This window comes from Aulonocara stuartgranti (assembly GCF_965226115.1).
Source record: "Aulonocara stuartgranti genome assembly, chromosome: 9".
Lineage (NCBI taxonomy): Eukaryota > Metazoa > Chordata > Actinopteri > Cichliformes > Cichlidae > Aulonocara > Aulonocara stuartgranti.
The window spans coordinates 12,095,974-12,117,027 of record NC_138960.1 but is presented as its reverse complement, the minus strand read 5'-3'; the positions used below and the strand labels follow the sequence as shown (position 1 = coordinate 12,117,027).

Sequence of the window (21,054 nt, the reverse complement as noted above, 5' to 3'; positions counted from 1 at the left end):
GGCAATCGTCAGCATATAGATGAAATGAAATACCTGATCAACATCGCAAGCCAGACGTAGTAGGACAGGAAACAGTCGTTTGTGTAGCTTGTACATAGGTGGCAATGTATTCTCTCCTTCAGCCATCTGGGCACTCTTCCCAACCATGTAGACCACCATGCTGTGGAGCAGCTCACAAGCTGCTACCTACATCAAAGACAGGGAGTAATTCTGAGCAAAGTGGATGTTGATAAGTGTGACTCACAGAATTTTCTTTTTTTAAACTCCAAGTGATGGTAAATAGACTGGCAACATAGTGCTTTTCTACTCTGAGCCCTCAAAGCATTTTATACAACTAATTCATTCACCCAATCACACCCATTCACACAAGCACGTTTTCTAAGTTGTTAAGTGCTTACAATCTAACATTCATACACATTCCCACTCCGATGGATGTATCGGAGAGCAACATGGGTGTAGTATCTTGCCATGTTCAAAAACGACTGTTAGAGGACTTACTTTAGTTTGTCTGTCACTTGTGGAAAGAGCCAGCTCACTGATCCGAGGCAAAAATGGGTCGAGGAAGATGACCGGCTTCATGTCCTTGAATGGCACTGCAAAGCTGAGTCTTTTCTCAGTATCCCAAGACACAAATTTCTTCATCATTTCTTCTGAGGAGACCACTAAATGCCAGAGCAGAGGCTTATGGTAACAGAAATACATCACAATAACAAATCGATGTAAAATAGAGTAGAATATTTAAAAAAAAAAAAACTTTAAAAAGGGTTGGTTTTAGAGATCCTTACCAGTTACAAGGTTTCTATTTAACTTTCCTCCCAAGTGACCGAGTAGCTTCACTACCCTCAGCCTCACCTTGACAAGAGGAGCATCTTCCTACAAACAAAGGTTAATATTAAGTTTTTGGACTCGTTGCTAAATAAAAAGTAGTTCAATGTTATTGATCGTGACTGTTGTGTTTTGCATTTGTACAAAAAATGGAAACACCCAATAACACTGAATTGTGCATTAATCTGGCTGTGTAGTGACTACAACTGATATGGTGGTTGACACATAAATAAAAACAGAAACGTCTTAATTAGGAGTTTTTGTTATAACAATGAGACTTCTCCTTTATTATGAGTATTGCATGAGCAAGTTGCTTCTAATCAATTACCATAGAAAGCTGGTCGGATTTCTTCAGAAGCCTGCTCATCACCCTGCTGTATCCTCTGTCACTTTTTGAAGACAAAGACGATATCACCTCCCAGTTGCTCTCATCTTTGTCTAAAGTAAACAACAACAGATTTACACTTTTTGTTTATGATATGTCCAACTGACCAGCTGTGATTTAGCTCAGCTATCATCCTTCTTACTGTCAGTGGAGGAGGTTTTCAGGTATCCGTCCAGAATAGGAAGGACACTGGTGTAGCAGGGCTGCATCGTCTTCAGAGGAATGTGTGAGGACCAGTCCTCAAGAGCATCTAAGGCTGCGTTGGCCAAAGGAATGTGGCTCAGGCCTAATTTCAGAGCAGTCTAGACCCATTTACAAGTACACACAGACGTATAAGTCTTCAGAATCAGGTAGCACAAATGGTAAAAATTACAATTAATGAAAAGAAAAATTAAACCAGAGCTTTCCCACTTTGGTTGTTTATCCTCTTAGCCCTATCTGGGAAATATAGAAAACTTACTCACACCATTAAACAAGGTGCAAAGGCAAACTGGCTTTTATTAATTCATTTATTTTCATTTTCTTAATAAAAAAGTGGCTCTAAAAGCAGTTTAGAGCCAAAAAAAAGCCAAGCTATTCAATAATTTAGCCATTATTGTTAGCTAGCTAGGCTAACTGTTTAGCTTTTATTATTACATTTATTAATTCAGCATATATTCAATTGTTGACACTAATAACTACTATTTAATAAACATATTCAAAATATTTATCTAAAATTTTCCGATATTTTATAGTAAATAACCATTTTTAGCAACCAATTTACCTGATACATTTTAGCTAACGTTTGCCTGACAGCTAGCTTGCTAAGTACTTTGCTTGTAGTTGCACATACTTGGGCACCTGCTGTTAAATGCCACTGGGTTGAGATTTATACTCAACTGGTTATTTGTTTGTTTTGTAATTAAGCTAGTTCTGAATATTCCTACAGCCTCTCAACTATCACTGCAGCGGAACATTAGTGTACATTAGCGTTTTTGCACAGAAATATATCATTAGAAATATATCATGGAGCAAAAAAAAAAAAAAAAAAAGAATCCCACCTCAAGAGCAGGACAATAGGCCTTGATGTCCAGAGCTACAATGTTGTGGTGCAATGAGAGGACAAAAGTCAAGCAGGATGCCAGGAGCTCATCTTTGTACTGCTTCATTCTGACACACACCTAGCCAGAAAAAAATGTCACATAAATACATAAAAACATACACTTTAAATTCCACAGTACAGCTCTATTTCACTTTATAGTAGCAGAAAGCATGTTTACAACATTCCTGCAAAAGCGCTGTAATGAGAAGCTACCTCTTTTCCAAACTTGGAGAAGAGTGCAAAACAAGCAGTTTTCACCGAGTCACTCTGGGGGGATGTCGAGTTTCTCAGTCCAACTCCCTGTTCAAAGGCAGATATGTATTATATTATGTATTTAATGGAAACACTTACGATGAACAAGCCTCACCGGCTACATAGAATCTTAATGATAAACAAATTTATTCGACTTATAAGACATGATGAAACAACTTGATATTCTTGCTTCATGAGCAGCTGGCAAAATTCATTTTTCAAATATCCCAAAAATAAAAAACCTACCTGGTAGTACTTTATTCTCTTGGCAATTTTCATGGTAACAGAAAGCAGCTTGTAAAAGCCACTGACAAGAGGATTTCTTATGGAGTGGAGGATGAGCTCATGACTTAGGGGATACATCCAAGAGTGAAAATACTCCATGTGTTTATTCAGCAACAACTCACTGTGGAAGCAGGGGAAAAAAAGTTTTCACTCCAGTTGTGAAACAAAATATGGGTGGCTGTTTCTTATATTATAATGTGATGTAAACCAGTGTCCAAGGTGGAAGACAGTGGAAACTGGGGCATAAAAAAATGCATAGATCAGCTGTACTTGGCCAAATTCACACTAGTGGGAAAAGCACATATAAAAAGAATCCCACACAGTTCCGCTCCCATGTGGAAAAAGTGGAAAGTTCTGTCTCAGTTACCTGCAGAAGTCCACCAGATTGATAAAGGCGGTGAAGTCTTTGACCTTATTGGGGAGCAGGTGAGCAGTGGGGTCGGACGAGGGCAGGATGTGGGCTGCATCATCTGGAGCCTGGTCAACACAGAGATAAGTGGCAGGTGATGAAGGTCAACCAGCAGAAACGCTTTTGAAAAACTAAATGTGCTCTGTTTAAACTGATGCTAATAAAAATACCCTGTGCATCTGTCAACTCCCATATATGGGTCAATGAAGAAAAATACATAAAAACGTAACATTAGCGTGAGACCCTACCTCCTCTCCTGTTGTTACTTTTTGCACTGACAAGTCCAGTTTTTCCACGATACGCAGAATCGACTTCACCAACTCGTCATACAGGAGACGGCTCAAAGACCCGAGAGCTGCATTCTGACTTTCAAACGCTCCATCCAAAAAACCTGAATCCTGCAGAGGACGGCACAAGTGAGGAAGTGAATGAAATGCGCTGCTTTCCAAATGGCTTTTCATTTATGACATTTTCCAGCCACAAAGCATGTTTTTAACCATTGAGAGCACATAGAACATATGTCAGGATCAACTACACCTGAATATTAAAAACAGTGAACACATGAGGCCTTCAAAGGACGTCTGCATAATTTTAGCTACTGACTTTAAAGACTCCTTGCAGTTTAACAGCAGAACATAGACTTTTCTATAGATATGTAAATGCTGTTTCAAGATTACACAGCTAAATAATATGTAATGTGTAATATGCATTTTAACAGGCAAGTAAGAACATAAATGTACCTTCAACCGATCGCAGTCTAAAAGGTTTTTATACAGAGAAAGGTAGTCGTGACTAGCTGGAACTTTCCACTTCCCAGTGCGAACTTGGGAAGACTCAGAGGAACTGCTCGATGTGTCCTGCAAGATGATGGAGAAATGTACTTTATTAGAACAATAAGGAAATAATTCCACACCAAAAAAGCCTTCAACTTATTACAAACTGTACACATTTGTGTAAAAAGAAAAGTCTGACCTCAGAAAGAGTGAGGGGTTTTGAGCAGACGCGGATCAAGCCTTGGTGAACTGAAAAAGAGGCAAAGATAAGTGTCCTGTCCTCCAGTGAAGCATTTAAACAGCCATGAATAAATAACAGACGTTAATAAAGGGTTAAGGGTGTTTGAAGCAGGTCCAGTGTGCTCATGATCCACTCACCCACAGAGCTAATGAAACTCCATAGAACGGGTCCTTTAGAAGCGATGGCCACAAGCACCTTAAGGATGGACCTGGTGCAAGCAATCTGCATTCTCTCGCTGTACTGAGGAAAGCTGTCGATCTGCACCACAAGGAGGCGCTCTAGCAGTGGTGTATATACCTCTGGAATCTGGGGTCATTGAAACAAACAGGAGATTACAGTCCAACGTTATTTGCTGTTATTTAACTTAACGTCAAAGTAAACTGCAACAGAATATATACCTTGTCCAGGTGAATAAGAACACTGGCTATCGAGTCCAGAAAGCTGGGCAGCTGGTAGAAGCTGTCATCCTCCCCGTCGGACTCTGTCAGGTACATCTGCTTACAGCGCTGAATCAGCTCGGTGTACATCAAGTCTACGTCCTGGGGGCAAACCTTCTTGCATGGCTATAAAAAAAACAAAGAAACAAAAAAGAAACACTCATTTTGAGCCACATTGTGTTGGACTCCATCAGAGTAGCTTTGCATGATTCACAGTTCAAAATAATCCATATCTATCTCACACTGGGCCTCGGTGCACACAAGTCCGTTTTAAGCATACCCTACAACCGGGAACAACTGACTATTTGAAAGCAATGTACAGATCTGTTTTAGTTTACAACAATTCATTCATATGGACAGACTTTATCTACTTGTTACTCAAATGATTTGCATTTACTACAGCTATCACAGGAGACAGACGTACCGCTGCAAAGAATCCATATCCTCGTATGGCAATCGACAGCTCTTTGTATGTCGAGTCCATGGTCTTAATGATGCTGCAGAACTTCTGCATGAAGAACTTCAGCTTGGTTTTATGCTCCTCGATATTGTCAGCCACCAACAATGCAACCTGACAAATAATCACAAAAAGCATCAAAATATTTAGACTCTTAACCTCAGCGTGCATGTGCAGAGACATGCCACTGATTTTATTTAGCGTGTATCCAAGGTTAGTCCGGCTGTGCCTTTGCAGCTATGACTTGAAGTGTTTCACCTGTTTGAGGAAGGCCTCAAGTGCATAGTAACTCGTCTTCTTCATTTCCCCATTGATGTGTCCACAGAGTTTGGACATGACTTCAAATAAAGGTTTGTAGTGGTCCATGAGGCAGCTGCTGAATTGGGAGGCATGTCTGGCGAGCAACCTGAGGCCGGCTGTTAAAGAAACAGATCAACGAAAGATTACTTTTTAAAAGTTTTATCATTAGTTTGCCAAGAAATCACAAGACTTACCAAACGTGACTGCATATCGAGTCATGTCCATCTGTATAAAAAAAGATAAAGTTTATAGAAACATAACAAAAATGTTAAATATTGATGAAAATGCACTCTCTGAATTACCTGGGGACTGATTGACTTTAAGGTGTACTGAAAGATTTCCTTGGATGTTGCTGGGTCTGCAAATCAGGAACAATTACAAGTAATAAATAGTTCTTATGAATCTAAGCTGAAACAGGTGAGCACTCACCTTCTTCCATGGTTTTAGTGAAGTTGACCATTAGGGCAGTGATTCCTCTCAGACATCCAGCAACCACTAAAAGCTTGGGTTCCTTTGTTGAAGAGGTCATCTGCAAAAAACAAAGATGAAACCAGCTGGTGCTGTCATGCTCATCAGACAGTCTTTTTTTGTTTTCTTTTAGCCTTTAGTTAATCACAACTTTTCCATCATTCTTCTGTATGAATGCTCCGTACCTGATCTTTCAGTTCTCCTAGGTAAGCCCTGTAGAGTTTGTCTGAGCTGTTGACCATCTCACTGGGATGAACTTCTGCAAGAACTCCCAGCAACTCATAGACTTTTCCAAGGACTATAAAAAAGGTAACAAATAATAATCATAAATGAATAAATTAATCGAAACCCTTTTCATCTTTTTTACTTCCTTTTTTTTTATTAAAGTGGCACTCGCCTGAATCTGGCAGTCTGCTCTTCTCACACAGCTCGCTGTAATATTTGTCAAATATTTTTGTGATTCTAAAGTTTGCAGCAACACTGGAAGCCTTTGTAGTTTGGAGAACCTAATGAGACACATTAACAAGGATGATCTTTAAGAAGAACAAAAGTAAAAGTCCAGTTTTAAATCTTTTAAATTCTAAAGTCCATTAAAGAACAAACATTGCAAGATCACAGGAATTTAAAAATCTGTTTTTAATGGATCTCTTCCTCAGGTCTGAGGGCAGTTCCTGGAGTCTAACTAGAAACCAACCTTAATAAGGAGCTCCAGCACTGGGGTCCTGCATTTGGCTCCTTTGTCTTTTGTGTACACGATGATGCATGTGTCCTTAAAAGGCACAGAATTACCAAAACATTTACACATATAAAAGCAAATCTGTACTAGTAACAGTGCTGATGTAGTTATACCTGTCCTCTCACCGGTCACAGCCCTGTCTTTACCATGTAACACACAATAAAGACATGTAAAAAAAATAAATAAATAATGGAAAAGAATACTTACTCTTATGTCAGTGGCGTAAGTCTTTTCCCAACCTTTGAGCGTTGGTGAGACTTTGTCCAAGAACTTCTCCAAAAAAAGCAGGATTTCAATCCGAGTGTCCCGCAGCTGGAAAACAGATATATCAGCCAACAGGAGAACTTAACACTTACTTACATAGTTGTTTACTATAGTTCGAGAAACCCACCTCATCCAAAGCCAGGGACTTCTTGAGGAAGGTAAGCAACCCATAGTCTTCCGAGAACAATAAAGATGTCTGCAGTGCTGGATGCCATAAAAAAGATAAAAAAAAGACGGATTAAGAAATCTTAGTACTTTTTTCATCTGTGCAATTTTAAATGTTCTGCTACAGACCAACAGAGCAGGTACTGGGACAAACATGGTTGTTAAACTTTGGTAGGATGCTGACAGATGACCAGGGTTTAACATTGCGCTTGTTTTCTAGTAATATTAGCGATCTGTGTTGTGTACTGTTGGAACAAAAGAGTTAAAGCCCCCCCTGAGGAATAAAGAGCAATGGAGGGAATCTGTGGTTGCATCGACATCCTGCAGACTTCTGATCTGTGCTGCAAAACTACTGATTTTTTTGTGCTTTTATAACATTTAAAACCGTTATTACTATTATTTCTTCAACAATAAATATTTGCATTTAAGCTGTAATGCACCTTGAAACTTTCCTTATCATCAAAGAATCACGTGTGTTCTTCTTTGTTGTGTTTCGACTGAACGTTACCTCCCACCAGTTTTGGCGGAAGAGCTTGCATCAAATTGATTGATTAAAAAAAGTTATCGATGTTACTAATGAATATTGTCTGCACCATCAGTACCATCTAAAAAAAACCCCCCAAAACCCTTATCTTTCAATAGATTTGACGATGATCTGCAACAGAAGCCCCAGAAAGATAAAATTGCCGTATTGTTAAGGGAGGTTGGGACGGACAGTAAAGCGAGCGTTTAATGGAGTTTTTGTCTTACCGAGTTCATTCTCGGTTGCTGTTACCATGCACTCCTGTACCAGATCACCGATAATATCGTGAGATTTTAAAGCTGCCGCTCTAGTGTCTTCGTCCGAAAGTGATTCGTGAAGTTTCAGAAGCAGCCCTTGGATTCCTCCTGCAGCGCTGCTGTGGGAAGACATAGCTGGAGTGATGGCTTAAGCTAGCATTAGCAAAATAGATGTGGATTTATCTGGTAAGCCCGCAAACAGAGAACACGTGTTCTTCTAACTAGCTAAACACTGAACATTTCAGACTGTCAGCACACAGCCATTCAGTCCCAAATCCTTCGCATCAGGAAGAATCACAATAGCATGTAAGCTGCGTGTGTTTCAAAATAAAGGCCCCGAAAATAAAAATGGTACACAGGGTGACCGAGTGTATATTTAATGCCTATAAAGTGACAGGGGTAATATTACACTGTAAACAGACGTTACTATTTCGAGAAGAATTTCACTGTAGTTTCATTTATCTACTTGTGAAATTTTAATTTTGTAAGATTTATTTTGAAGGTCTCTACCGGATCAAACACTACAAATATTTGCATATTAGAAAAGCGACAAAAGTATAAATCTATTCTTTTTTCTATTTTTATTTTCTATTTATATCTACCTTGGAATTAATGCGTTTAATCGTTACTTAGGGTTTACTTTGAGGTAATTACCGGAAACGTACCGATATTATTGTGTCTGCTTTAACGCTACGTCATACGCGAAACACTGACCTCTAGTGGTCACAATATGCTTTACATAATTAACTAGTAAAGAATTTATCTTGAAATACTTTTTTTAAACATTTTTTAATGCTGTTCTGTTTGCTTTGGACTAGACAGAAAACAGAGACATACATTTCAGGAAAATTAACTTATATTCTTAACTTATTAACCTATATTCTTATATCCACAGACCTCAGTCAAACATTCGCATGACTGCTGCAGTTTGACTGAGGAAGAATAAAGTAGTCGTGGTAAGCCAAGCACATGACCACTTTAAGATGACAAAGCAACAAAGTGATATATACCAGTTTTTAAATTGTGTTGATAGGCCACGTAGGCGTGTTTTCTCCTCAATAGTTTCAAGTTCAAGTTCAAGGTTCTTTATTTGTCACATGCATAGTTATACAAGTATAACACACAGTGAAATGTAGCCTGACACGCTCCTCGACATGTGCAAAAATTGGGGGGGGGGGGGGGGTGTAGAGGAAGAACATTATATATATACAGACATATAGTGTATATACACTGGGTGAATGTGCAGTAGTAGCAGCAGCAGTTTCGTAGGTTTACTGTCTAAGGACAGCGCTAGCAAGCACTCTCTGCTTATGACCCCCAAAAAACAAAACAAATAACTGCCCGTTTGTGTTGGTGGAAAAATGCACCATGTCGACCAATCAAAAAATTATATGGCAACATGACATTTGGTAGTTTAGGAAGAGAGGGAGGTTTTAGGAGTGACTGCGAGAGAGAGAGACAGAAAGAAAGAAAGACAGCAGAAAAAGAGAGAGAGCGAGTTTTGAGACGTGAGAGATTTGTGACGTTTGCCGTGTTTGGAGTGTGTAGTGAATGTGTTGTCTTGTGTAGTTAGTGTGTAGTGTTGTGGATAGTTTAGTGTTGTGTGCCAGAACAATGAGGTGACTGCTGTCTCCAGATAGAAACAGGAGCAGTGATACACCTGCTGCTGTCAGACCTGCAGGTATCAGGCTGTGATGTTCTCCTTTAAAGGGGACAAAAATTTTTTTGAAGTGGCACAAATAATTTGTGTGGCATGTTATTGATTGCATTAATACAGTAAGTCAAAATGTAAAACTTGACTGTAAATTCAGACACGTGAGGTTGTGCTGAAAAGAATGATACCAAGCAAGGAAAAGTAAAAGTAAATAGTTTTTAAAGGTGAAATATAGAGGGAAAATCAAAAGTGGACAGACAACATCAAGAATGATACCTCTAAAGAAATCAGTTCTGACTGTACAGAGTTTATAATATAAATAATTAGCATTGAAAATATCTCAAATTTACATTAAAAACACTTACTCAGTAAATATGTGTACCAGAGAACAAATATTGATCATGATTATGTATTCTGGTAAATGTCATGTAAAAGTATTTAGCAGAAGTATCACAGGATTTAAATGGGATCCTCAATTTCACCACTAGAGGGCAGTGAATACCAATGATATTACACCCATCAGTAGTGTGTGTGTGTGTGTGTGTGTGTGTGTGTGTGTGTGTGTGTGTGTGTGTGTGTGTGTGTGTGTGTTGGCAAAAGGCTCATAAAACAACTAGCTTAAGTGGCAACATTCCACATTTTTGAGACACGAGGGTGGGGTTTCTCTTTCTTTTTTTGAAACTGATGTTTGATATTGTTATGGGCCACAGAGGTCACATTGTGCCTGACTGTCTCAAAGGCTCTGTGGGTCTTGTGGTTTGTGATTGGCCCTAGGCAATGCTCTATATCCCAGTGCGATAGAGAGTGACCTGAGAAACTGATTTTTCAATCATCTACTGACGGGGAGCTTAAAACAAGTGAAACAGTAAGAAAAATGTTTTAAAGTTCAGTCCACTGCACAGCATCAGAATATCATTCAACCTCTGTCAGATTCGTTTCCTAAGAATTCTGCTACTGACCAGCTGAGCGACGGCATTAACACCATCCAGCCAGTATGACCGTCACTCAGTAACTGACTTACTGTTGACGCGTCAACACCTGCTTAGTTATATAGACCATAACCAGAGTGAAAAATGAACCACAGACAATGTGAGAGTGTTTCATAGTGAGGAGAGCAGGAACCCACACTGGTGACCCTGTTATTATCAAAGTGTCTGTGTCAGCCTGAAGGCTCACTATAGACGTCTAACCTGGTCAGTCACATGTGCTCACATTACATTTGTGTCAAGAGATTAAAAAAAGCTAAGAGCTTATTTTGTTCCTTATCTTTAGCACTCATTGATACGAGTGACAGGATGAAAGAGGGTTGGGTCGAGCCCTTCTTTATGGCCACTGAGTATCAATAAGCATTATTTAAACAATCAATGCTGTAATTTGAAGCTTTTTATTCTTTAACACACATACAGTATTGACACTCAGACCTGGGCTGTTACTGTATTACTTTTATTGTATGTCATACCACGTAACACAGGAGACTCACATCCATACACATGCAGCCAAACACAGACTGATTTCACAGTATTGTGGCTCTTCTAAACCCCAACTGTTGTATTTCCCCACGACAAATTCAGATTTATTGAATATGGACCAACACACAAGTCCCCTTGTCCCCCTTGGGAGTGGACTTGAGGGTTGTTGACCTGTTATTTATCATCTGAGACATCACCTGAGCCAAGGTGTGAAAAAAGGCAATGACTCTCAGGACCATTTGGTAGACCAATCGGCATCCCGCTGCAAGCACAAGTACAGTAATTCATTCAGTCATATGTAATATATAACTGAGGTTGCAAGCGAAGGATATTTTCAGTGCTGATATGCTTTTTTTTCCTCCTGTCCCGTTTTACTGTATACATCGGAAACGTACTCACATCCAAAGTAAGAACGTTTGATTAACAGATGAAAGTAATGTTTGGTTTGTGGGAAATAAAAGCAGGGCTTACTTTATATTGTCAGATAGCTGACTTGATGTGTAAAGATTTTCCAGGGATGTTCATCTAGAGATCTATGATTATTTGTCCTTGTAGGAAATCTCATGAGGGCAAAACAAGTATCCATGACGCAAATGACTCAGCACCTAAGAGCAGTTTGTAAAAATCAAAATGTATCCACCAACAGCCCCATTTCTATTCAGAGTCATTAGATCTAAACAACTATCAAGTTCATGGGGACAATCGACCTTATGGGTAGGCTGTACTAACCCCCCCCCCCCCCCCCCTCCAAAAAAAGCAAACAGTTATTACTTTTAAATATATAATTATTATCATCTGGGTACTGATTTTAAAAGTCACCAGGCATTAGTTTAGAAAGCTTGTCCGTGTCCTGCAAGCACAGTTCCCACTCATTCTTCTCCTTTAAAAGGACACAGAGTGGTGTGCCTTTCCCAAAGGAATGTCCCATGTCCAAAAAACGTCCTGATCCAAGAAAAACAAATTGCAAATGGGAAACTAGTGCAAACCGAATGTGTCTGCCATACAGATTTGCTGTAGAAGTACATTTACATAAGCAATCCAGGCGAAGTCAGTGAAATCTTTGCTGCCTGCATGCATGCCTGTATATACACCATATACAGTAATCAGCAAAGGAGTCAATTAACCTATACTCAGTGTTTACTTTATTTTAGAACCAGTGACCTATGAATGGCATTTCAAAAATAGTTTTGTCAGAAAATGTCAAATCGGTTGGAATAGATAGTTTTATTTTCAGAATAAAGGTTTAATCACTCTTGCTTTTCTGAGAGCTTAGCACCAGGCACCTTGTTACATGTTTTGTAACCGCAAAGTGATCATGATGTTAAAATCACCATACTGTTATCATAATGTCCAAACTATTTATCATTTAAAGTCATCACATCACTGGTAAAAAAGTTTCATTTATACACTGTTTACCTTCAATTTAATACTTAACTTACTTCTTCCCAAGGCTTTCTGATAAAAATAGAAGCAAAAATTCAGCGCAGCACCTGAGCCTGAGTCAGGTGAAGTCACTCATTAAATAGACCTCCCCGTCCGGCATCACAGCGCCCCTAGCGGTGGCAGTTTTTATAAAACAAGAATAGAAGATATGGTGTTTGAAGTTACGCCTTTATTTTGAAAGGAATGACCGGAAGGTTCAGCCTTCTAGTTTGGTGTGCTTTTCACTTTAAAACTCCAGACACCTGTTGTTAAGGGAGAGACCACAAAAATGCCAGTGAGGTCACACACACACCCTAACCGAGCTCCAGTTTACATCACATGGAGAGAAGAGCTGACGGAACACGGAGGGGCTGAGGCGGACACCGGAGGGTTTGGGACACAGCTGTGAAGATAAGGACAGAGCGGTGTCTGTGGATTAATTTATGTGTTTTTAATGCTGCCCATCGGACACTTTTTCGCTTCAGGATTTTTCGGGCTGCAATGTTTCAGGACTTAACGGCAGGTATGTGATTTTATTTGATAGATTAGAACTTTTTTTGAGTTTCTACTGTAGAATATGTGTGCTGGTAAATGCTTCAAGCTAACAAAATAGGATAGAGAAGTGAATAAAAAGTGCGGGTTAAGTCGCAGTTCTTTTATTTAGATCCACGCGAACTTCGTGCTTATCTTTTTTTTACTTTATTGTTGGATAACGAACTTTACGACACAAACACAAAGTCTCTTTACCACGAAAGATGAATGAGTTTATGCTGAACTTCACTTTTCTCTTCCAGTCATTCTGCTCAGCTAAACTCAAATGGTGGCCGCGGGCTGGCTCGGAGAAGGCAGCAAAAGATGATATTTTATGATCAGAGTGTTGCTAGTTTAGATTTATGGACGCCGAATCACCCACTCTGTCATAATGTTTCACTGACTTTAACGAGGATTAAATCTGGCCTTTATTTGAGTTAGCAACAAGTCAAAAATCGCCCCGCTGTTTAAAATTAACTTGAAACGTCATGCTGTTCTTGATCTGCGTGTAGACGTGATGGGGCCACTCTGACTTGAGTAGCGGCTTAAATGTACACACGATGATCACCCCCCCCCCCCCCCCCCCCCTTTAGATTCATAACACTATACACAGGGCTGTATATAACATAATAGCTACAGATTTGAACGTTAACATTTCATGACTGCTGTGTTGAATGTGGTAATGCGCCAAACGTGCAGAAACGCTACACTAGTCAGTACATTGTAGTAATAGCAGTAGTAATCTGTAGTTTGGTGGTCTCTGTCACATTATGTTCTGTGCTGTAAATGTTGTAAATTAAATAATTACTGCGTGAAAATGCAGATTATTTCGATGAATTCACATCACAGCAGTTTTCCACATTGTTCAAAGCACCACACTGCTTGCGAACTGTACATATTGACCATTTCATGCTCACTGCAGACTGTCACGATTGCCAGTGCCATAGAAAACGTGGAAAATCCACCTGTTGAGTATCAACAAATGCCCGATATGATTTCTGAGTATGCTGATTATCAGTAAAAGATTTCTAGCAGTGGCAAAGCTGGATGAAAAATAGTCTTGTTGTACATGTTGCTGTTAAAAGTTTATGTCCTCTCTGATTTCACATGTGGTTGTATTGAAGTTGTGGAAAAGCTTTGTAATGTCATCTTATTGTAATTTCATGTTTCAGGATTAGACACCTTCTCTCTCTGTGGAGTGCTCTTCATCCCTGCTGGGGTGCTGTTTTTAGTTTGAGAACAGAGCTGATCTGAAGGACACCAGGCATCAGGCCCGAGGGCCACTGGACCATAAAGGCATGCTTGCTGCCATGCTGCGCCAAAGTTCTGGCGGAGGATCGGGCGGTGGTGGTGGTGGTGGTGGTGGTGGAACCAAACTCTCTCTGGGTATTTCCCGACTCTCCAGCTCCAGCATGAGTTCAGCAGGACCTGCCAGAGCCTCCAAGAGCGGTTCGGTGAGCTTGGACAACCCAGATGTCCTCGCCTCCGACCCAAACTACATCATGCAGCTGGTCAGCGACGTGCGCAAGTTTGCTGACGTGCTTCTGCAACTCAAAGAGGTGTTCAACTCCAAAGGTATGTTAGAAACAAGAGAATGCAATCATCACGGCACATGTGCCACCACCTTTAAAAAATCTACAGCTGATTAAAAGTGACACAAACACTCTCCTGACTAAACAATAGATAATAACGAACAGTTCAGTTATTATTACCACATTAGTTACCATATTAGGTGTACACGCATCAGAAGGCTCGCTTAATCTGGACTCTTTCTGCTGTTATGAGAGTGTCTTTGGGGGTAACTGTGAGTGGTTTGTTTCCACAACAGTGTGCCTGCTGTGGATGTGGGCTTTTTCAACAAATTACACCAATGAGTACTTCCATGTATTAGCAATGTTTGCCTGTTTCTTAACTAAACACTGCACACCTCCTCTGCTTTTTTATTATTCTGTTTCAGTCATAAAAAAACCAAAACACTTGATTGGTCTTTAAACGCCGGGCTTCTCACGACACAGAAGTGCTGAGTAGTGTTGGAACGGCGATTTATTGCTGAATGTAGCTGCCGGTCCGCTCTTGTGCACATACTTTTGCTGTCACCGCAGAGGACACAGTCCGGACCCTATTTACCTGTTTTTGTCATGTCCCGGCCTTGACTGCACAGTCAGTGAACCTGCCTTATCTCACTTTCACTATGGCTCTTATCTTTCCTGTAAAGTAGAAAATAATGTGTTTTAATTGGTCTCAGACAAAATACACAGTGAGAATTGAATAAAAAGTTGGCGCCGCTCTGATCTGTTTTAAACGTGATACAAACCCCCCCCCAAAACAACAGCAGCAGCATTCCAGCTGGGCTATACTGACAGTAAGGAATTTAGATGGAATACTAAGCCAGTTATTAATGCGTTTCCTTTAGACAGTTACCAATCTACAGGGAAGTAAGGTCTGGACTGAGGTTTACGCCATTCCTGCTTTGGTACGTTGTGCATTAGCTTTTGGATGAGACCCAGATTTGTTAATCCCCAGGTCTTATTAAGATGAGGTCAAGGTACATATGGTGGTGGGGCTGTCCCCTTTTCCCCCCCATTAGCACTGCCATGACACTCAAGCTTTAGGAAAAAGGAATCCCAGTGGTTTTTTTTGTTTTTTTTTTCAGCAAAGGTCAGCAAAGGTGCTTGACCCGGCTGGGCAGCTTGAGAGACTTTTCAGCGACCCGTCAGCACGCCGCAGATCAAAGCAGTAAATCATCATGTGCGAGCGACTGACGTCTCCAGTTTTATGGGGGCAGGAGGAGACTTTATTTAGGAAATATACCTTGAAGCCTTTACCGCGTCACATTTTCTATGATTGACGACTTGGTCGAGTGTAATCAACAGACAGTTGTGTTTTCATTTAGTTTAATAGCAGATTTAATATATCAAAGTCAATACATAGAGTGCTAGCGCAGGTTCTCGCTGTGGATCACGGTTGCATAGCTGTCATTGTAGATATTTTTGCCTTTGGTTACTGGGGTTAAGAAACCGGTTTGTAATCTCTGTTTGTCTCCTAATGCTAATTACAGTCGTTGCCTATGTAACTGCACATCATTTACAGGTCTAGTAAGCACAGGCTCCGTCATGCCAGTGTAGTCGTTGAGATCCCAACACGTGATTGCAAAGCTTGTGAGTATCCCCATTGAAAGGCTTATTTTGGCTAAGTACAGGAAAGGGCAGATTTGGGGAAAACGGGGCAGATTACGATGCAGAAAATGGATCTGCCCGCTACTGGGGGAAGTGGCAAAAAAGTCGATCGCGGCTCAAGCAAAAGGTAGAGTTAGAAGTAATGTTTAAAGGCTGATTGTTACATCGTGAACCCATGCAAGCACGGGGCAGGGTCTTACAGAGAGGCTACCAAACTTGGCAATATGTACTGATTCAGGAAATAAGTCTTTATCTTGATTGTATCAGGGTGGTTTTTGCTTGTCGTGTCATTGTTAAGGTTTAGGGCTTCAGGGCATTAAGGGAGTGCGCTAACAGATTGTTGGAAGTCGCTGACTTGTGCTCGGATTGGGTTTGATTTAACACCCCAAGGCCTCCTCCCACCCCACCCCCAAAATTTATGGCCATATTGTTTCTGTGGTGCTTCACAATAGAGGCAACCTCTCATTACCCCCAGCGCTTGCTGAAACTGGAGGGAACCCTCCTTTTTTTTTTAACGACACAGAGTGACGAGCGACAGTCAGCTCAGAGCCCCTGTAGCCTGTAACACTGCCTGTATTCACAGTCACTGATGTGAGTCTGACACTCATTGTCCCAGGAGGCATCTCCAGACTATCATGCTTCTGCTAACTGGCAACTTTTTGCAGAAACGATTCTTTCCCAAGTCCAGAATAGCTGCTGACCGCAGGACTGATCCCACAGGGGCTTTTCTCAGCCTGTGTTTTATTTTTCTGGCAATGCACATCAACCTTAAATGGTGATTAGTACTTAGTGCCTCTTGAGTTGTGGGTCAGTGACGCATGTCTGAATTGTCTTTTGCTAAGAGAAATCTGTTTATCCTCCTGGATTGCTGTTGGGTCAATGTTGACAACATGTCATATTCACAGTGTGACAGATACTTTTGGGGGCGTGACTTTGTCCAGTGGTTGCTTGTGAAAGACTTGTTAGTAATTGGATGGAGGGGATTGTTATTTTGACATATTGTTTTGCAGATGAGCTGTGGAGTTTGCCCTCATGGCATTTGCGTACAGCTGTAAGTAGAGTCTTTCCATCATATGATTTGTCAAGCAACTATTTAGCCCCTAATGTGTCTTCTTACAACAAATAACAAACTCCAAGCAACAGACTGTCGCTTCTCATCGTCTATTTTAGAGGTGAGGGAGTGCCTGTCCTGATGCGATAGGTGTGCCATCGCTGTTGTTGTGAGTACCGAGGAGGATCGTGGCCAATTTCATGTGTCAGCTGCGCAATAAGGAAAACTGCAACACTAAGCAAACCATTCAGTGTAGGTCATTCAGACATTTACTGGCCCAGTTTTGTGTTTTCACTCAACCATAATAAAGCCGGTTAGTGTAATATTTAAGACTATAATATGGTTTGTTAATGGACTTATATTTTATGTAGAAGCTAAATAGCAACAAAAGCTTTAAAATGTTCAATTTAGCCTCATTCCTGCACATCGCAGGTGTTGCTGATAGAATGAGAGATGTGGACAGCTGCTGTCGGCTTAACTACTTTACAAATCCGTTGAATTTAAAGATGGTGGCAGACTAAACAAGCAGTCCGTCTGCATACAGACAGCTTTGATTTGAGCTTTTTCAATGTAGTTGTGCTGTTGCTGTGTAAAACCAGCAGGGCTTTTCAGGGAGGAGATGAATAAGAAAAACCAGGGAAAAGACCCGAGCACAGTGAGTAAATCGTGTAATTCTGATGCTTTTCTAGTTGTCTGGTCAGTCTTTGAACAGAACAGTTTTAACCAGATTAGCATGCTGTAACAAGGCATTAACAGCAGCTGATGCGGTGTTTCATATATTCCCTGCATCCCTGCATCGGTGTCAGGGCGTTTCCCTGTCGGTCAAATATCTGTTCCCTGTTTCTGCCTTAATTTGACACCCTGTATTTTTCTATGGACTGCTTTTGTGGACTGCTGATATATTGTGACTACTATAAACACGCAACTTCACATAGAAAATCTTAAACTCAGATCTGCATCCACTGCTTAGTTCATTGTGTGTGTCCTACACTCATGTTACATGTACCCTACATTGCTGTAGAACAAACCACACACACTTGTTTAGCGAATCTCTTGAATTACATGCTGACAAAGTGGGCCACAATGGGGTTTAAAGCCAAGTCTTTAATCATGCATTATAAATGAAGTGAGATTTCAGTGCAGCACGTGAATGCTGATGTGTCCAAAGCCCGTGGCCTCAGCAGCTCTGTGATTGTCAAATATTGCACAGTCCCCATCATTCTTTCTGGAAATGCCTGCGGTGCAGTACACGTACATAAAAACTGGGTTTTATTACAGCTTCGTCATCATTTGTCACGGTTATGATCTGTCAGGGGGAATGGATGACTCGTATGGCTGCCCTCTTTAATTCAGCCTTTGAGTGGTAGGTGTCCTCTGTTAATCAGTGTGGGTTTTCAGAGGTTTAGATTGTGTTGTTCTGGATTTTAATGATTAACAGGTGGCTTCTAAAAGTGACCTGCAGGTGTTGAGTAATGTGTAACGGCATCCTGTAATACACCTTGAAAAAAGAAATTGGTTCAGCTGGTTCATTCATGGGTAATGTAAGTTTAGCAAGTTGCATATTGGCGTTTTGGACTTTTTTTGAAATTTTGTTGAAGTGAAAATATTTTCCCACATGTCATAACGTAAGTGCCCGTCTTTTTATTTTTGTGTCTTTTTTTTGAAAGCCGGCTGAATATCCTACCATGCTGAAAAGGCTCTGTGGGAAAGTGATTCTGATCTGGGTCCTCAGAGAAAGCCCTAATGCTATTTTCGTAATTTGTATTCCAACTCACCGCTTGTGAAATACCAGCCTAAAATTAGCCCTTCTTGTACTTTTCACTAACCGTTCCAGACTTTCTTAATGGCCGCAGCTATGCTGTGTTTAGACAGTCTCTCCCTCTGGGTCTGGGATCCACTGTAATGCATGCAAGCTTCTTCTTGCCTCCAAAAAGTTCCTTTTATGGTTCTTTTACTGTGCCTGTATTTAAAGTTGCTGTAAATTATCCTGAGCACAAGATAATAAGTCTCCCCAATATGTACTTACATGCAAGGTTTGGGATTCCTGGGATCTCGATTTAATCATGCTGGACACTTATCTTGTAAATTAAGCCTCCTAACTGGATTTATTACATTAGCTTAATTGTTCTGGGGGATCCTTGTTTAAAAGCACAGCTATTGTCTTGGTATTAGTTGATGGGCTAGAGTTGGATAGATTTTTGGATTGTTCTCCCTCCCTCCCTAGGATTAAAGTACAGAGTCTTGTGACATATGGCAGGTCAATTTATCCTCTCTGACTGGGGGAACAAAACATGTAATGATGCACCCTGTACAGAGCGCACTGAGCTGACTATCTATCTTTTGGCAACAACAATGTGTACACTGAAGGCAGGCTGTATACAGGTGGCAAAGCCATGCAGACTTGTTGAGTTTGATAGTCCAACATGACTTGAAGATTTGTAAGTTGTTTTCAAGTTGGAACCCTAGGAAGCTCCCTCTCTGTGCGTATCCCTCTCCTTCGTACACTCCAGAAAGATTTACACTTATGGGCACTGTTGTTGTGGGAGCAGCTTTGTTCCAGGAGGCTGTCGATGTCTGCCACACACCGAGATAAAGCTCCAGGATTCCCACACTGGGCACGAGAGGTTTAGATAGACTGTGGGAGCTGAAGCGGGAATGTGCTTGAGAGAATCAGCCCTTGGGTATTCTTTCATATATAGAGTAGAAGGTTTTTGCCCATATAAAAAATGGATACTGAAGATGTTTTCTATGTGTGTGAAAAACAGGCATATAGCAGTGTCATGTTATTCTTATTAATATTACTCAGAATACAGATAATAGATTTATTAAAGGACTCTTTGTCTGTGTAAGACTTTCTTTTGCCTCTTTTAATTAAACTTGAAGGCTGAAGATTTACTGAGACTATGCAATGACATCAAGACTCTATGGTGCAAATTATTCATCCATTAAACGGGGATATCCAAATTAATGCTGACGGTGCATGATGGTGCTCATCCAGTTCAGGGTTGCAGGGGGCTGGAGCCTATCTCAGGTGGGGTACACCTTGGACAGGTTGCTGGTCTGTCGCAGGGCTAACCCTAACCTTGGTGCATGCTTGCATGCGACTGGACCAACCCCACGCTGTTTACAGCTCATAGCTCTGTTGGTACCTGCCAACAAAGCTGATGGGAGTGCATTCATTGAATTATAAGCACAAAAATTAAACCATTACCTTCCCAGTCATTTGATAGAACAGAAATAGGTCATGACTAATATAAGAGAAAACTCCTTGGTTCATAACTTTGAAAGCTTTTACAGAAGAGTGGCAGATTAGCACTGGCTCTAGAGCCCAGAATGCCTTCGCTCCTGTGCACGTTCTGAGTCTGCTCACGCTGTTAATTGCAAGAAACAAAACAGTGCAATGTGCTCAGTTAAAATGCTTGGTATGGTTTTCCCAGATTCCTTTTTTATATTCGGTGTAGTTCAAGTTGGAGCTATACAAAGCAATGAATGTCCCTGAAGTCGACCCTTTGCAGCGTGCTAAGTTCACAAAACGTGGAATTCTTGAATGTTTTTTATTGACTGAAATGTACTGTTTCAGTCAATTAAATGCCTTGACAGTTATGAAAGTAACTGTGTTTTGAGGGTCTTTTTAAAGCTTTTTAGCCCACAAAGCCCATTCTCCCAGGATTAGAATGCTAGTAAAGCTAAACAGTGTGCTCTTGTTCTCAGTGCAGTGTTTGCCCCCAACCTCAGCCTCCTCACCACCCAATTCTGCCCCTTGACAGGTGTACTAAAGGGGCCCATCTGTGCACTTGTTGGACAGCTCTCCCAACTCTGTCCTGCAGATTTTCCTTTGCCCGTACTCTCTTCAGTCTAATGCCTGGCCTGCTTGGCTGCAAACTAGAGGTTGC

General features: G+C 40.7%; 2 protein-coding genes across 3 annotated transcripts in view; one reads left to right on the top strand and one right to left on the bottom strand.

Moving 5' to 3' along the window:
* The window catches only part of prkdc (protein kinase, DNA-activated, catalytic subunit), a 31,708-nt gene extending 23,539 nt beyond the window's left edge, over positions 1–8,169 (bottom strand). Inside the window, exons 1-25 of one of the 2 annotated variants that reach the window (XM_082546653.1) lie at positions 7,829–8,169; positions 7,041–7,117; positions 6,857–6,961; positions 6,608–6,682; positions 6,311–6,419; positions 6,099–6,211; positions 5,875–5,974; positions 5,748–5,803; positions 5,640–5,670; positions 5,404–5,561; positions 5,113–5,259; positions 4,650–4,814; positions 4,389–4,557; positions 4,210–4,259; positions 3,978–4,094; positions 3,486–3,635; positions 3,196–3,305; positions 2,790–2,949; positions 2,505–2,591; positions 2,251–2,370; positions 1,353–1,512; positions 1,154–1,263; positions 786–873; positions 499–662; positions 34–186 (exon numbers count right to left, since the gene is read on the bottom strand). In XM_082546653.1, coding sequence (XP_082402779.1) covers positions 34–186; positions 499–662; positions 786–873; positions 1,154–1,263; positions 1,353–1,512; positions 2,251–2,370; positions 2,505–2,591; positions 2,790–2,949; positions 3,196–3,305; positions 3,486–3,635; positions 3,978–4,094; positions 4,210–4,259; positions 4,389–4,557; positions 4,650–4,814; positions 5,113–5,259; positions 5,404–5,561; positions 5,640–5,670; positions 5,748–5,803; positions 5,875–5,974; positions 6,099–6,211; positions 6,311–6,419; positions 6,608–6,682; positions 6,857–6,961; positions 7,041–7,117; positions 7,829–7,991 — 2,937 coding nt within the window. In that variant the 5' untranslated portion in view covers positions 7,992–8,169. Of the gene's footprint in view, positions 1–33; positions 187–498; positions 663–785; positions 874–1,153; positions 1,264–1,352; positions 1,513–1,973; positions 2,156–2,250; positions 2,371–2,504; positions 2,592–2,789; positions 2,950–3,195; positions 3,306–3,485; positions 3,636–3,977; positions 4,095–4,209; positions 4,260–4,388; positions 4,558–4,649; positions 4,815–5,112; positions 5,260–5,403; positions 5,562–5,639; positions 5,671–5,747; positions 5,804–5,874; positions 5,975–6,098; positions 6,212–6,310; positions 6,420–6,607; positions 6,683–6,856; positions 6,962–7,040; positions 7,118–7,828 lie in introns of those variants that run through there. The other variant, XM_082546654.1, reaches the window with a different exon arrangement.
* A 4,489-nt stretch (positions 8,170–12,658) lies between these two features.
* arhgap29a (Rho GTPase activating protein 29a) overlaps positions 12,659–21,054 on the top strand; it is a 32,850-nt gene continuing 24,454 nt past the window's right edge. Inside the window, exons 1-2 of the mRNA XM_082545860.1 lie at positions 12,659–12,926; positions 14,107–14,509. Coding sequence (XP_082401986.1) covers positions 14,233–14,509 — 277 coding nt within the window. The 5' untranslated portion in view covers positions 12,659–12,926; positions 14,107–14,232. The remainder of the gene's footprint in view (positions 12,927–14,106; positions 14,510–21,054) is intronic.